Source organism: Natrix helvetica (assembly GCF_964273705.1).
Source record: "Natrix helvetica genome assembly, chromosome: 1".
Taxonomy (NCBI): domain Eukaryota; kingdom Metazoa; phylum Chordata; class Lepidosauria; order Squamata; family Natricidae; genus Natrix; species Natrix helvetica.
The window spans coordinates 308143775-308161742 of record NC_138548.1 but is presented as its reverse complement, the minus strand read 5'-3'; the positions used below and the strand labels follow the sequence as shown (position 1 = coordinate 308161742).

General features: G+C 37.8%; 1 protein-coding gene across 1 annotated transcript; it reads left to right on the top strand.

The window, feature by feature from the left end:
- The first annotated feature begins 10068 nt into the window (after positions 1-10068).
- Positions 10069-17150, top strand: SELENOK (selenoprotein K). The gene is made up of 5 exons (XM_081932546.1): positions 10069-10205; positions 10686-10776; positions 12027-12104; positions 13129-13218; positions 15051-17150. Exons 1-4 carry the CDS (start codon positions 10187-10189, stop codon positions 13211-13213), a joined length of 273 nt encoding a protein of 90 aa, XP_081788672.1. The 5' UTR covers positions 10069-10186; the 3' UTR covers positions 13214-13218; positions 15051-17150.
- The last annotated feature ends 818 nt before the right edge of the window (positions 17151-17968 follow it).

Here is a 17968-nt window from a genome sequence, read left to right as displayed (position 1 = left end):
TTGTGTGTCATCTGGACATACCAATCATGGTTTGATACAAAACAGATTTAACTCTTCCTCAGAGGAAAACTGAGCTTCCTTAATGGTTTCCTGCATCTTCACCTACTGTGAAGGTGTTCTTCAGATAAAGATGTAGTGGTCCTGTAAATGTACACGTGGGTAGAGGATACTTGTTTATTCTTTTCAATTCCTTTCTGAATCATTCCTTAATCAGAATTTGACAAATTATGGTATTTTGTTTCCAATCATCTTGCAGACATTACAAATGTTTAATTCAAAAACTCTGAATCATACCTGGCTGACTGCTCCTTGTTAAGTCTCCTTTGAGTTGAGCTTGGCACATATAATGATTCTTGACAAAGGTATGGAAATGATTTGCTACTGCATTGTAGCTTGTTTGCATAAAAGATGAAATGGGAGGAACGAATGCATTTTATAGGTTTGTTAAGATTATAAGAAACTCAGCACACCTTTTTTTTAATTTCCTTCCCCCCTCAAATTAGTGGGAAATTGTGCCAGTAGCATTTCATGATTTGCTGCTCAATTTTGTTCAATCATGATAGTTATAAAGAAACTTCAGGTTTAAATAGGATGTGATAGATCACTTTAATGCCCCAAAGCTATTAGCTTTATATCTTACTAGAAAAAAAGGCAAGATCATGATCATGATGATGTCCATCATATTCCTTGCCACAATAGGAAACAGATTGTGGATGTATCCTGTGGTGTTTTCTGATATGTCACAGAATTCAACATGGCTATTTATGGTTTTGAGTTCAACCTTGTCTTCTTCAAAGCTGAAGCATTTCTAACAGATGGACCTGGACAGATCCATTGAAGGGAATTCTATTGTCTCTCTGCTACAGACTCTTAGAAATCATACCCCTTAACCCTTGACCAATATGTTATTTGTAAATCAATAGTTTGACTATAACTCCAATAGAGATAGTTGATAATTTACTCTGTGGGGAGTGACCTAATTTCCTACTCTTCAAAGAAGGGAACAAGGAAAACAATATTTCCTTTAACACTTTCTTAAGTAGATTTGAGGGAAATATTCAAATCTGCTTTAATCCCGAGACAGCTTTTATTCCCACGTACGTAGCAAAAGCCAGCATATTCTATAAGTCAATCATTTTCATTTTTATCAACAACCAACTGTATTTAAATTAGTATAATCACAGAACATAAGAACCACAGATTTAGTATAGGCATCCCCAACTCTAAGTACAGAATACACATCATTTATATTCAGGCCAATCCAATCCCTAGTATATAAAGCACTTATGTCATTTTTATATCTAACCATGCAGACAAGCTTTGATCATGGACTTATACTGTACAGGGATTGCTTTCATTGCAAAAATAGAAAATGTTCTCTAATGATGTTGTATCTGCCTGACCTCTTTTTTGGATTGCTCAACATGTCAAGATTTCACCACCGTATTGTAAGTCTGTTCACTAGTCAGGCAGTAAATCTAGCAATGCAAAATATTCTTGTACACAAAGAGTAGAGTATGATGCTCTTTTTGATTTACCCAAGGCAGATGTTGTGTGCAAAATATTCTGTTATGCTGCCACCCTGTGGTTAAGTGGCCAAAGAATACGTGGAAATTACGGATGGTAGATTCATTAGGTGTATAAAACACTTACAAGAAACGAATGAAGACACTGCAGCCAACACATTGGTTGCTCATATTAAGATGTGGAATTCAAAATAGCTCTGTTTGTGGGGATTCATGGTCTACCGATGTCCCAATACTGCAGTAACAGTCAGACCCACCAATGGAAAATTTCCTCTATTAAAGTCAAGATTAGCATGGTTTTTTAATCATTGAAGAAGTGATGTATCATACTTCTCTGCTCAATAAACATAAGTTAACCTTCCTGTCCTCAAGCTTTGAGAATTCCCTAGGCCCAATTCTATTTTTAAAGACAGCATTCCTGGACTTTTCCATGACTAGGGATCACCCTATCACAAATAGTGCAAATAAGTGAGTGGGCTTTAAAGTTCTCCAGAACTTTAGCTGCATCCCAGTTCTCAGGCTTCACTTATTAATCATTTTATAAACCAATAAATATTTGGAATAATTGTTTCACTTTATTGCTTCCAAAGTTCCTCAGTGGATCAAGATATCTGTCCCTCTGTAAATGCCAGCTAAACTGACAATCTTCCCTTTCCTTGTGCAAAGTGGAGAAGTGCGGCAAATGTTACTTTTCTGGGCAATTGGCTATTCAAAGGCCATTACATCCACTCAGACATCTAATGTCAGAAGCTGTACTACATCATGCAATACAAAATTAATTACTGCAACTAACATGCAAACAGCACCAGCTGCATGTTAAAACTTCAGCGATGGCAAACTGCTGATTGATGTCCAACTCGGTCATCAGGCAAGCAAGAGGTGCTACTTAGGCAACATCCGATGCAGGCAAAAACTTTTTGCAGCATTTGCTTGATGTTCCTGCACAATATTGTTTGCCTCCTGCCCCATCTACCCTACGTTTATTAAGTTTGAATGGGAACTGTTTGTAGACTCTGTTTAGAATTGACCATAGAATTCATTGCACCTGGGACTTCCACTTAGATATTGTTAGGCAGACCTTCTTTCTACCTGACAGCCAATCTCTCACTTTTGTAGAATAGGGAGGAATTTTTTTAAATGTTCAGAGAGAATAACTTGCTCTTGTCAAACCACACATATACCATGATAGATAATGATAGATAGATGATAGATAGATAGAGATAGAGGGAGGGAGGGAGGGAGGGTGGGTGGGTGGGTTCCGGCTTCTGTTACTGCTGGTTCGCTCAGGGATGTGCTTTGTGTGTGTGTGTGCTTCGCACCTGCATGCGCTTGATGTGCAGTATGTGCACATGAGCAGTAGTAAAAAAAAATGCTTCTGTGCATGCGCAGAAGCAAAAAAAAACCAAGATGGCTGATAGAACCGGTTCAGAGGTGTGGCCAGCCGAGTTACTATCTACTCAGCCGAACAGGGCTGAACCAGTAGGAACCCACCTCTGGAGGTGAGGGGGGGAGAGAGAGAGGGTGGAGAGGGAGGGAGGGAGGGAGGGAGATTAAGCCTGAGTCTCTTTAAAACATTTCCTTACCACATCCCTCACCTGTGGACTTTTCATTCCAACCATACTTTCGTCATATTTTCTTGGCAGTTTCTCACCGTTTTGCTCAATCAGGCAAGATGCTCTATTTCTGAAGTTCTGGGTCAAGCTATCAAAACAGGAAATTATCCGGATTTCAATCCAACTTCTTAAAGATCCCTCTGGCTAAATGGCAACGCACTGATAAGTTTTAACTGCTTCTGCATAAAAGGGATTATGAGAGAGTTTCTTGGGATTCAAGAAGACATTTTTATCAACTCCGGTTTCTCAGCAAGTGATCGGCATATGCTTTAGAAATTCTATTGTGTCACTTCAATAGGGATTTGTCATGTATTAGTGGAGGACTGATAAAGTTATGGGAAAAGTTTTATTACAAAACATACGTGTGTGTGTGTGTGTGTGTGAAGTTTTCATTTTAGAAGACAGAAGCAGAGCTAATTTGTTTCCTTCCTCTTTTTCAGAGTGCTAAGGCAGTTACTCAAATGTACACTGTTCCTATAAGGATATGCAGTAGCCTTAAGATATCCCAGATCAGTAGTAAAATACTGTTACTATGCAGAAATGAAACACTAATAACTAATAACTCAAAAACATATATTAAAACAATGAAATATGGAGTGGCAAGCACGAAATTTTATTTTTTCAGTTCTGCTAAATAATTGTCACTAGATTCTTTCAAGATGTTCCAACTTTAGATTTCATTTGTATTGCGTAATTGTCATAGTAAAAATTGCAAATTCATCCAAAAAGAACACAATTGAAGTAAAATCTAAATATAAAAACTATAAAACTAATACACTAAGTCATCAAATATTGACAAAGGTGAGAAATGAACCCATTAAAAGGGTCAAATGAAAATTATAAGACCCATGGCTTGAGAGTTTTTAAAAAGGAAATAAATAGAATATTAAACATACATAAAATGCTAAAACAGAGGGGGAATACACGCATATGCAAATTAAAGAAATTTCAATTTTAAATATGTTATTCAATCACTTCATTTTAATGCACCTCCTGGGTATTAAATAAACATTTTAATGAATGAATTACAATTCATTTTTCCTTCCTAACTCTCAAATTAGCTGCTTTGGTACTTGACTTTATTTGCCTTATGATAGGATGAGACTGATAGTAGAGTCTTTCTAACTAACAGATGATTCCATGCCAAACCAGGTGTATCTGGCTTATAGTTGCATTCATCAGCTGCTGTAAAATCCTCCAGAAGAACAACAGGGAATCTTAGGTCCCATGGTCACATTTAACCTAGCCACCTCTTTTGAAATCCCATCACTATTGTTCAAAACCAATGGCATGGGTTCCCCATATTCCAAGGCAGCAATAAGCAAACTGATATAGGTCATACTGGAGTTGGGTTGGATTCCTGTTTGCATTCAGACAATGTTTTTGGCAACATTATAGAAGTGCTTTGCAATAGAACTCCCCACCCCCCTGTTTCTATGCAGTGGAGTACTCCAAGGCTCTGTTTTAGGCCCAGTACTCTTCAACATCTTCATCAATGATCTGGACAAGGAGATAGATGGGGAACTCATCAAATTTGCAGATGACACTAAGTTAGCAGGAATAGCCAACACTCCAAAAGATAGGCTTAAGATACAGAAGGATCTTGACAGACGTGAACATTGGGCGCTATCTAACAAAATTAAATTCAATGGTGAAAAAAGTAAGGCTCTACATTTAGGCAAGAAAAACAAAATGCACAAGTACAGTATATGTGGTATCTTGCGCAATAGTAGTAACTGTGAGAGGGATCTTGGAGTCCTAGTGGACAACTGTTTAAATATGGGCCAGAAGTGTGCAGCAGCTGCCAAGAAAGCCAACACAGTTCTAGCCTGCATCAACAGAGGGATAGAATAAAGATCATGTGAAGTGTTAATGCCACTTATAATGCCTTGGTAAGGCCACACTTGGAATACTGCATCCAATTTTGGACGCACGATATAAAAAAGATGTGTAGACTCTAGAAAGAGTTCAGAGAAGAGCAACAAAGATGATTAGGGGACTGGAGGCTAAAACATATGAAAAACAGCTGCAGGAACTGGGTATGTCTAGTTTAATGAAAAGAAGGACTAGGGGAGACATGATAGCAGTGTTCCAATATCTCAGAGGCTGCCACAAAGAAGAGTGAGTCAAGCCATTTTCCAAAGCACCTGAGGGTAGGACAGGAAGCAATGGGTGGAAACTAATCAAGGAGAGAAGCAATTTAGAACTAAGAAGAAATATCCTGACAGAACAATTAATCAATGGAACAGCTTACCACCAGAAGTTGTGAATGCCCCAACACTGGAAGTTTTTAAGATGTTGGATATCCATTTGTCTGAAGTGGTGTAGGGTTTCCTGCCTAAGCAGGGGGTTGGACTAGAAGACCTCTAAGGTCCCTTCCTTTCTGTTATTCTGTTTTCCAAAAATGTATGTCTTTAAATGAGATATTTGTTAAGTGGGTTTTGTCAGAATAACTGATGCCAAGATTAAGGAGATCAGATATGTCATCTGTGACAAGAGGTGCGAACAGCTAAGTGGGATCAGAAAAAGTATTTGAATATTCTTTCAGGGATGTCATTGAGAATTTTTTGGCAACTTTAGAGCAGCAAACTACATTCAGCTGGTTGAGAAACTTCTTATAACATACAAAACCACAAAGTAGAACATATCACTGAAGATTCATTTTCTGCATTCACACTTGGTTTTGTAATGTGTTGTTAGTTTTAGCTTAGTGTGGTATAAAAACCAAACCCCATAAACCCAAAATATCAGTGTGTTTAGGCACCATCCAAAACTGCACAAACTATAAATACCTTAAGTATCTTTATGATATTTGGAAGGAATATAAGAATACTTAACGAATACTTAAGTATCTTTATGACATTTTTATGGTAACTTTATGTTATATTTGGAAGTCCCATAGGACCAGGCAGTAGGTATAATATGAAACTGTGCCATTATAACTGTTGCCATGGCAACAATTATGATATATTCTGTTAGCAGTTCCCAGGCAATAGATTATATGCATATGTACCTTTCATTCAAGAAGATCAGAAACCCTTGAGGTCAAGTGGAGTGAGAAAGAGAAACAAACAAATAAACAAACAAAAGATCTGGAAGGAAAATACATCAATGTCTTACATCTCAAATGGTAAGCAACTGTTACGCCAATTGTAAGAAGGCTTTCCATGGCCTATTAGTGGGGAATGGCAGGAATTGTCCTCTAATATATCTGAACGGCTGATAGCAAAGTTGATATAAAATAGAAAGTCTATGAGGAATTCCTCTATTACAGGAGTGTCAAACTGTATGCATCATGTGCAGGCCACGCTCATCCCAGCTCCACCAAGGCAAAAATCATTGTGATACATCACATGACATCAATGCCACGAGTTTGACACCCAGGCTCCATTAAGTGTACTCTTCTGCGCGTCTTGTGGAGCACTTTGGCGCTGCAGAGTCTCAGTAGATTTGACAGCTGATTTGGATGCCCTGGCTTCGTCCAAGGCGATCTGTAGAGTGAGGTTAGATTTAGCGAGTAACCTCCTCTTTAGGTTAATGTCTCGTACGTCGCAAATTATGCGGTCCAGAATCAGCTCGTCCAGGTCTCAGAATTCGCAGTATGGTGTGGCCTTGCAGAGCGACGCAACGTACTCATTAATCGACTCGCCCTCTTTCTGGTTCCTGATGTTAAACTCATGCCGGCGAACGTGCTTGAACGGCTTGGGCGCGTAGTGAGTCCTTAGCATCTGCTGAAGCATGGACCAGGCGACTGATTGTAGCGGTGTCGGCTCAGAGGGGTCTTTCACCTTTCGAACACTTTCCGGCCACAGTACCCGAGGAACATATTCTTCTCGCGGCCTTCAGAAAGGCCCATGAAGTCGTTTGCCTCGAGGAAACAGTCAAATCATAGTATGTACGAGTCCCAGTGCTCGGTGACTGGGTCATATGGAGTCGGTGGAGCGTGCATGGCCATTTTGTGTTCAGAGGGCGTTTTGAGTTTGCCACTCAAGAATGGCTGCTCGAAGCCGTGCTGAGCTCCGGGCTGGATGTACTTGCTGGATTGCTACACTCTTTTCAGTTCGCCTAGTTGCCTTCCAATCCCACCCTCATCGTCAGTGTTAGATTGGGTAATGGATAGGCACACACAGGCTTAATGGTAACAACAGCTCTTTATTAAGTACAAGTGAGAACAATCCAGCGAAGGTTGAGTCTGATAGCAGCCCTGTCAGACCTTTCGACCAATAGGATTAAACCTCTGTTCCCACCGGAACAGAGGACCTTGGTGGAAACCACTGTAGTTAGAACAAGTATCTAACAGATTGCACCTAGATTTTTGGGGAAAGAATTCCCAGTGTGAATGCAGAAAATGAATCTTCAGTGACTGTTGTACTTCGTGGTTTTGTATGTTGTAAGAAGTTTATCAACTAGCTGACTGTAGTTTGATGCTCTGTAGTTGCCAAAAAAATTCTCAAAGACATTCCTGACAGTATTTTCAAATACGGTTTTCTGATCCCACTTAGATCTTCACACCTCTGTCACTGATGACATATCTGATCTGTAGACCAATAAAAAGCCATCCTTAATCTTGGCATCAGTTGTTCTTAGAAACAACTGTCTCGAAATAAGAAAAACCTTCAGCTTCCTTGTTCATCATTTTCACATTTTTCAGCTGTCTGAGTTTTATGTAAAGCAGAGGCAAAAATTATCTTTGATAGGTGAACAAACAGTTCCTGTGCCACATTTTTCTGCCCTGGAACCAAATTCTTTGGGGTGGCCATTTATTTTAAATATAATGCACTGCTATTCTATTTCATATGTAACAACTATATTGGGTACAATACAATACAATACAATACAATACAATACAATACAATACAATACAATACAATACAATACAAAAGCAGAGTTGGAAGGGACCTTGGAGGTCTTCTAATCCAACCCCTTACCTAGGCAGGAAACCCTATACCATTTCAGACAAATGGCTATCCAACATCTTCTTAAAGACTTCCAGTGTTGGGGCATTCACAACTTCTGGAGGCAAGCTGTTCCACTGATTAATTGTTCTGTCAGGAAATTTCTCCTCAGTTCTAAGTTGCTTCTCTCCTTGATTAGTTTCCTCCCATTGCTTCTTGTTCTACCCTCAGGTGCCTTGGAGAATAATTTGACTCCCTCTTCTTTGTGGCAACCCCTGAGATATTGGAACACTGCTATCATGCATGCTACATTCCAAGCGTCAGAGCCACTACTTTTAGATCTCACCAATATTCCAGTTGTACTTGGTTTACTTGTGCTTCAACAACAGTCCAATGTTTGTGTATGCTTCTTTCATGTGTGCAGCATAGCCAACAGGAACTGAAGAGTGTACAGGTAGTCCTTGACTTACAAAGACAATTGAGCCCAAAATCTCTGTTGCTATGTGGGACATTTGATAAGTGAGTTTTACCCCATTTTATGATCTTTCTTAATTGAATTGCTGCAGTTGTAAATTAGCAAGTCATTAAGTGAATCTGGCTTCCCTTTGCTTGTCACATGACGACTGGAGACTGTGACCGTCATAAATAAGTCAGTTGTTAAGCATCTGAATTTTGATCATGTGACCATGGGGATAGTGCAATGCAGTGCTGGGATTCAAAATGTTTACTATTGGTTCTATAGGCTTGGCTTGGTAGGCGTAGCAGGGGAAGGATACTGTAAAATCTCAATTCCCTCCCCTTTCCTGGGGAAGCTTACTGCAAAATCCCCATTTCCACTCTATCAACTGGGACTCTGATGGCAGAGAATAGATGGGGACGGCCCGGACGGGCCAGTCAGAGATTCTATTCACTGATTCTCCGAACTACTCAAAATTTCCGCTACTGGTTCTCCAGGTGCTGAATACCACCTCTGGTGCAATGGTTGCCATGTGTGAAAAACAGTCATAAATCACTTTATTCAGTTGTTGAACGAAATGTCCTTCTGGGTTCGGCTCCAAGTGGGGAAAAAGACACTGGAGATATGGAGGCTGCTTGGAAAGATGGTTTTAATGGTGGACAGGACCACATGGCTTGAGCCCTGAACAGAAAAGGTGATCACATGCTTCAATGTTGGTGAAGAAGAGAAGGAAGAGAAGCTGAGTCCCTGGTTTTATGCCCTCTCTGGCCTTTGATCTTGAGCTTGTATACTGATTGGTTGTCACACTCCCATGGAGCCATGCAGGAGCAACTTTCTAGGCTGTGTTTTGAATCCAGGTTTGGTTGAGTTCTCAGATGCCATGTGGCGAGTTGGATAAAGAGCCAATATTATCGTACCTTATAATCCCATCCCCCTGGAGTTGAAGGGGAGAACTCTTTATTATGTTAAGAGACTGGCTCAGGCTTTAATGGCTCATTGACAAAGGGGGATGGGCAGAAAGCTGCAGGGAGCTATTCTGTCTTTTAAAACATGTTTCTTTCTTTTCACATCCAGAGAAATATTCTGCCTTTTCAATATTTCCTAGGATATTTCATTTTTCTGGGAGAGGGCTGGGTGATAACTTCCTACACAGTGACGATGTAACTTCGGACAACTACTTAATAAACTGTTGTAAGTTGAGGACTACTTATACATTGCTATTGTGTAAAAACATATGTCAATAAAACATTATGTAATAGATTGAATTATCTTCACGATTAGCAGCCAAAAATCTATAAGGAACATCCAAAAGTGTTTTGGAAGCAAACTTTTTGTCCTGCATTGTATTCCTTCGATCATGCCTCGTCCAACATTTACTTAGGCAGAGATACAATAAACATAATGAGCATTTTAAAGTGATGAGCGTTCGACTTTCCTTTTTTTTTTTACAAAGCCATATCCCTTCTATATTTCTAGCTCTATGTTCCTGAGACGGGGAGGGGGAAAGTTGAGGGGGTGGGAAAGGAAGCGTCGAAACGACGATGACGCCACGGGTCATACCTGAGCTCTCAGCCAATGGAAACTTCCCACCGCTGACTTCCTTGGTTGAAGGGGCGGAGCAAGAGAAAGAACACCGAGGGGTCGATTAGGGGATTGCCGGGCGCTCTCGGGGGCGGTGGCGAGTCGGCGTAAGCGATGGTTTACATTTCGAACGGTGAGAACCGGAGATTTTTGACGGGGGAGGGAGCCCCTTTCCCGGGGAGGGGGAACGTTCAGGTGTTCCAGCGTTCTCTTTTGCCTGGCTTTGATCCCGAGGGAGGGCGGGAACAGCGCAGCAAAGGCGCAACACAGCCTTGTGGTTTACAGGCTCGATCGGTAAGACTGGCCGCTTGCTACCTTCCTTTTGGGTACCAAATTGGGCTGGAGTTTTCCCGGCAATACGCATTGAAAGGAATTGGGAATCACTCTGTCAGCAGTACCATGGCCTTTTTATTAAATGTCATTTTTTGTTTTGTTTTGTTTTGATTGGTCGCTTCTGGAAGTATATTATCCTGAACAATGAAAGGAATGGGCATGCCTGGGTTTATAAACAAACGATTAATTTTACTGCACGATCAGCTCTTTTATTATGGTATAGGATTATTGCTGTTATTATTTCAAAAGCATAATCATCATTGTTTGTTCTGGGTTGTAGGACAAGTTTTGGATAACCGGAGTCGGGCTGCATGGAGTTTGTCATCTATAACTGACTTCTTCTGGGGAATAGCAGATTTCATAGTTATGTTGTAAGTGAAGTTTTTCCCTCAAAACAAAACATGAATTATGCTGTTATTATTCCCCTTGAGACACTTCGGGCCTGAATAGATTAGTATATATAATGGATGCATTTTACAGTTACATTTATTTAGCAAAACTCCAATGGAGTAGAAAAATCTCATTCTTATTGCTCTTCTTGTGGAGTTTTTGATTAAAATTAATGAAAACATATAGTCAATGTCTTAACAAAAGATGTGAAAGAAAATTACAAACAAGGCTGAATTTTCAACGGTAAATTTCTAAGATTTATAAAGTAATTTAGATATGTACAAATAAATACATAGCTTCTCTATATATAGAATTCCTTGTATAATGGGAGTTTTTGGAAAAACTAACAATATCCCTGAATATCGGAGAAAGTTGAATAGTTGTCCCTCAAACTGGATTGTGCTTGTAACACCCCTGAATCCATATTTAATTAAAAGATCAAATGGATTAAATAACTTTAAAATTTCTAACATTCCTAATTTCTAACATTAAAAAATAGGCAACTTGAACGTGCCTTGAGTGATGAAAAATAGTGGAGACAAAGAATTGGATACTGTAGCTTGGTCCACATTTCCTGACAATGTTTTCTGATCCAGGATCAAATTTTCTCATGAACAACAAAATGGAATTCAGCTACTGTTATAATCCATTTATATATGGAATGTAGTGGTAGTATTATCTTGTCTCCCACAGGCAGTGAAATGTCTAGTGCTGGCCTATTTGACCTATCAGTCTGCAATACCATTTAGATGTTATATATGCTAAGTCTTTTGACATTTTAGCTGTTCTTTTTCAATTCAGCAAATGAAGAAACGGATGATGTATTGAGACATTAAATAGTTCCATCCAGAAAAAGCTATGTTAGCTAAGACTGGGTTCTCCAAGTTTTATTATATATTGAATATTGTCCATTGTTACACAGTATTGGAAAATTATGGTTGTATATAGGATAGTTAACTTCATTTATTTAAGTGTTGCATTATAAAATTCTCTTAACTGATTGTGTCACATTTAATTGTCAGCTTATAAATTTTGTATTTGGTTTTGAGGGGGTCTGCTAACAATAACATTTTATTTTCAGTTCTATTTCAATCTATTTCTGTTTTTGGAAAATAAATTTAGAACAACCAATTGCTTGATCTTTAGCATTGGTTATTTTTAAAATGTTGCACATAGTTCTAAAACTACTGAATATTTCACATCTTTCAGTTGACAGATATTTTCATTTTAGTTTTCAGAGCATTATCCACCCAGATTTGAGGAGAGGCTACACATCTTCCTCTTCTTCAAGATACGACGATGGAAGAGGGTATTGCTTTTATTTTCACTTTAATTTAGGTGAAATACAGTATGAAAAATTGAGGTGCAGTGGTTAAAAGTCATTGTGTTTTTTCAGAGTGTCTACATATTTATAAAGCTTAAGCTGTTCTGTAGTATCTCCATTTTAAGTTACGTTTCCACACTTAGGTATAATGGATTTTGAATGCAAAAACAATAAAAGATGCATTGCTACATTCATCAGATTATGTCTTCTAAGATTCAGAGCTAAATTCATGAAAGACCAGACTACATAATTTTTCTTGCTTGCTTCCTCCTGCCAGGAGAATTTCAACTCTGTTATGGTTTGTTTATCGTCACAGGCATATAGGAAGTCTTCACATAATTATGAACCTCTCCAGAGCTGCTTAAAGTCAAGTTCTGTACTTTTGATAGATGCACATACTCCCATGGTCACCTGTTCAATTTTGGATGCTTGGGAACTGGCTGCTTTTTGGTCACATAATTATGATTTGTGTTGTTTTTTACCATTTTCTGATGTTTACTTCTATTTTTTTTAAAAAGGCCCAATGAAAAAAACTGGTTCATTAGCTTGACCATGACAAAAAAGATTGTAACATTGGGTTGGTCAAGTGATGACTTGCTTAATGACTGCCACATTTTAAGATCATAACAACAGAAGAGAACACTTGTAGCTTAGAGATACCTGGTGGTCTCTAAGCTTATCTTTTTCAGGCTCAATTAAGGTTGTAAGTAGAGGACTACTTGTACTTAATTCTTATTTTTGGTATTTGTTTTCTAATGAACCACTTATAAACCATGAGTTAGTTTGATTTATTCTGCTTTGGAAAAGAAATCTCTGTTCTTGTCTAATTCAAAATATGTTACAGTTGGGGTTGCCAAAATACAATCATATCTGTTAACAAGTGAACAGCACACCTGACTATATACTTTGTTCACATTAAATCAATTTTTCATCTGCATTACTGTGATGCCCAAATGTGACCACAGAGGTGGAAATTGCTGCTTTTTAATTTGATCTTTGTTTCTCTAAGACCTCCAGGATTTCCTCGTCGTAGAATGGGCCGAATAACCCACTTTGGAGGTCCAAATCCTCCACCAATGGCTGGTGGTGGATGAGGAAGGTAGCCCGTCCTTTTCTTTTTAAGATGCTCTGCCTAAAAGTCATATTGAATTCAGCTAAAAAAAAATCATAATGCTTAACATTACAAGAATAATCTTGCAGGATTTTAAATACTTATAGACCAAGTGGATGAGCTTTTCTGTTTCATTTTATCCTTATTCAAAAAGGTTTACTTATTTTATTTATTTAGTGTATAGCAATATACATTTACCTTTTGAATTTTTTCATACACCAAATTCAAAAAGGTAAATATTACATAAAATATGATTTGAGATTAGGAAAAATAGGAATGGATATATCCTACATGTATAACATCCTATGTTTCCTAGTATAGATAGTCCTTGTTTAGCGATTATCTCACACAGTGGCCATTCGCAGTTATCATGGTGATAAAAAGTAACTTTGCAACCAATCCTTGTATTTGCCATCTTCACAGGTCTGCAAAGACAAGAAAAGCTGAAGTAAGATCATGAGCAGAGTTGCGGTTACACTTAGCAACTGCTTTGCTTAATAGTGGTCCAAATTGGACTACGTGTAATATAGTCAGTAAAATAAATTGACAAAGAATTGCATGATACTCCTTTTCATTCTCCAACCTTCCCCTGCTGTAGTTTCCTGATTTGGGGCACTCTACATTATATACTTTTGAGAATATGTAGAAATACACTGCAGGTACACTGACAAGCACTCAGCACTATGATGTTTACTGAATTATATATTATCCTTGTTAGAAAAGAACAGTATTTTGAATGTACTTAAAGCTGTTCAGTAAATAACCCTGTCCTAAAATGAAGGTTCATCTTTAATCCTGTTTTAAATTGCTATCATGCAGAGTTTATCTGTGAATATCAAAAACACACCAATGTAGTTTTAAATGAATTTACCTTTGAGCAACTGTTTTATAGGGGAGAGAGCAAAGAATGTAACGTATGTTACAAACTTCTTTTTTTTAGAATTTTAAAGATTACAGTTATACAGATAAAAACTAATTTCAAATTACAAAACATAAAATAACAAGAAAAAATAGAATACAGAGGGGAAAAAATAAAAGGAAAAATAGAAAAGAGCAAGAATATAGCAAAGAAAAAGAAATAGAAAAGAAAGTAACATCTGCCTTTGTTGCAAGTATAAGTAATTTTAACCTATCACTTTCTCTAAAAATATAGCAAACAATATACCTTCATTCCATATCTCATTTTTTATCTATAAACAGATCCTTAGAATTTTGTCGTTCAATCCTGGTCAGCAAAAGTCCATTAAAAGTTACCAGAAATATCATCAGTAAAAGCCCATTAAGAGCTACTAGAAATAACAGTGTTTGTTATTAACGTTCAATCCTAATCCAGTCAATTTATTTAGACAACAAGCTACTTTACTTTTTTAAAAAAATCAAATAAATTTACATTCGAGAACCTTTTTTATGGGAGAGAAGGGAAAGAGAATCTTATATCAGAACCACTTATCAGACTTCTTCCACTATGGAAATTTTTAGTATTCTATTGTATTATATTAGCATAGCTGATTAATGTTGAATACCCTAAAATTCAATTTTATGCCAAATAACAATTGGAATACAATTTAACCATATTTTAATTAGCACGAACATTCTACTTAGAAGTATGTAAGATCAATGTGATTGTTGGTCCCCTCCTTTGAAAGTTATGTCAATATCATAAATAGATTTATCAGAAAGGATGCAGAAAGTATATCACTATGTAAAGCAAAGCAAGTTTAAAATGGCTTTTTCAGGTGTTGAAAATATTTTAGATAACAGCTACCAGTAACTGTGAAGAAACAAATACCTTAATCAATTTCTCTTTTCTTTCTCCATAGGTAAATGCCTGCTTTAAGATGCAGGCATCGGACTTCATATTTGCACAACTAAAAGAATCTGATCAAGAATGCAGCAAAGGGATCTGAGAGTTGCAAATATGTTGTCTAAATGATTTGACTGCTCTGTGAATCAGCAGAACAATGAAGTTGTACTGGGAATTCCATTTTCAAGGATCCAGTGTAACTGAAATGCAGTTTCTATTAAATTAAATGCACCTGTCTGTTTTAAGCTTTTTGTATAGCTGATGGATGTTTTGTGGTAGTTGTAAAGTTACGGAAATACATGACTTTGCAAAATACTGAGTTGGAATCATTTAATTGCAATCAATATATTTTAGAATGGACAAATTGTGCACATGAAGACTTAAAGGATAATCTCAGAATATGTATATTAAGATCAGGAACAACGCTACAAGCTTGAACTATTTGTAACATCCCACTCAATCTATATACCTTAAAATGCTTTTAGTGAGATTATTACAGGTTCAAATTCTTTTTTTAATCTAATTTTAAACCACCCACTCCCTGCTAGCTTCGCGGGCTTTTCTGACCCGCAAAATGGCTGCCGATACTAAGTGTGGTCAGGTGATTTGCAGAATGGCCACCCGACTCGCCTGGAACCGCTGCACGCAAAGCAGCGAATCAAGGAGCGCCACGGGGAAACAGCCGTGGAGCAGTAGCTTGTGAGCTGGCCGATCTGATTGCAAGGCAGGCTTCCTGAGCAAACTCGTGGCTGCAGGCAATCAGACGGCTGAGGAGAGGCAGCCAGAGATCAGTTTGGAATTTCCCTCCAATTTGTAGAATAAAGGATTATTTAAGGAACCAATTTAAAGGAACAACAAAATTTTTTGGAAAAATTCACCAATTAAAGATATAATTAAATAATTTGGAGGAGAGATCAATTCTCACAGCCAGTCCAAGTTGGACTGAATCTGAAACTAGGGAGGAGCCACAAGGGCCCGATGACATCATAAGTGTAGACTCAGTCTGATTGGTTAATGGACGGAGCATACCCAGTCTGGCTGCTGTCTATGATAACAGGAAAATGGTGTCTTGAAAGTAATTGATTGTGGCTTAAAGTCAGCAGACCATCTGTGGACATCTAGCTATTTCAAAACTATAATTCCCATTGTTTTCCCCATTATCTGTGTTACTTATAGTTTATGACCTGTTTCATTTTGACTTCTTCATTGCCATGTGAAATCCCAAATGTAAAAACTGACCTTACTGCAATTTATGTCGATAAATTTATAAATAAAAATACATTTATCATGTTCACTAAATCCTTACACTAAATCCTGGTAACTCTACTTATTTGCAAAGCCTAATGCTATCCAAGAATGTTAGACTCCAACTCAGTTTCCCTTAATGTTTCATTCTGTTTATGTATGGGAGTGAAAGTTCAATTCATCTGTAAGGACCATTACAAAGGAAGTTCTAAAGAGTTTTCTGGAACAATTTAATTCAATTTTATGCTGGAATCTCCCTTCTAAAAAAATTATTTCTTAAATAAGTTTCTTTAATGATGTAGTATATACTGAGATTTTTTTCTGTATTTTTCTGCCAGCTTCTGTATATTGCTCTTTTTTATGCTGAATATTGTATATGACAATTCGGAAGTTGACTGGATCTATAGAAAAGGATGCTGCTGACAAGTGATGACATACAGTAGTATTACATTAGGATTACCTCTATTTAAAAGTGGATATAAACCTGATTTTAAAAGGCACCATTACAGGGGCTGGATAAAACATTTAAAGAGTGCTTTGTAAAATATAGTAGCAAAAGTAAGGCTGCAGCTCCTGACCTCTGAAGTGCTAAAGTCCTACATCCTTTATAAAGCTTTTTCAAAGACTGCCTCTGGCTATTTGCATATGTGGATGCAGCTACAGTTCTGCTAGCGGTCCCAAAGGAAATGTCTGCATACGAATCCACAGCCAGTGAACAAGGAAGCAGCCTTTCAAGCTTTCCAAAGGAGACAGCTGTTTTTCTGCTTTAAGGAAATGAGCTTTGCTGGTGTTAGTGCATTTGTAAAACTCTTTTCATATGTGCTGTACAGCCTTAGGAAACCTTAATAAACTTCAAAGATCTTACTATTTTTCTCTTCTCTTTTTAAATATGATAGAAGTAAGGCCATTCTTTCAGCAATCCTTTGTTGTTTTCTCCTGTGGCATTAAAAGTGGAGCAGGAAACCTGGCAGGTGATATGGGCATCAGCAATAAGAGAGATGACTGGCTTGAAATAATGATTCAACAGAAGAACAGGGTTTTTCTCCCTTGAAAACTTGCAAGAAAACTTGCATATTTTTCTAAAGGCTACATCATTTGCTCGCTGTTGGTTTCCAATACAAAACAAAACCATGCCATGTTAGTTGTAATAAAACTGTTTTGTTAAATAAAAGATATTCAAATGTTCTAGGCCCTAGAATCTAGGGTGATTCCTAGTAGGAAGCACCTGAGCTCAGTTTAAAAAGTAAGGGGGGAAAAACCATCTTGGCTGAAATAACCAAGAAACCAACATTCAGGTATTTTTTTTAATAGGAATGTCCCATGCACAGAGTTGGATGCAAGTTTTGGTTATACATGCAGTATAACAACATTTTGTATTTGTGGAACACAGTTTTGTTTTGGGTGGGAGGGAGGAAAAATGGGGAAAATTAAAAAAAACTGAGGGGAGGAACTGGAAAAATGTGATGGGTGGGAAAGAGAAGACAATGCAGATTTGCTGCATTGGGACACTGAAAGTGATGAAATGCAAGTGCTGGGAATGCAGGGAGCAGTCATAGGGTGGGTTATGCTAGGCACCAGTAATGACAGTTAAGCAGAATCTCCAGGATGCTGCCCTTTGGTTTGAAAGAAAACAATTTGGCATTAGGTTCATGCTCCTACACAACAATCCATTTCGCTTAACTTCTGCAG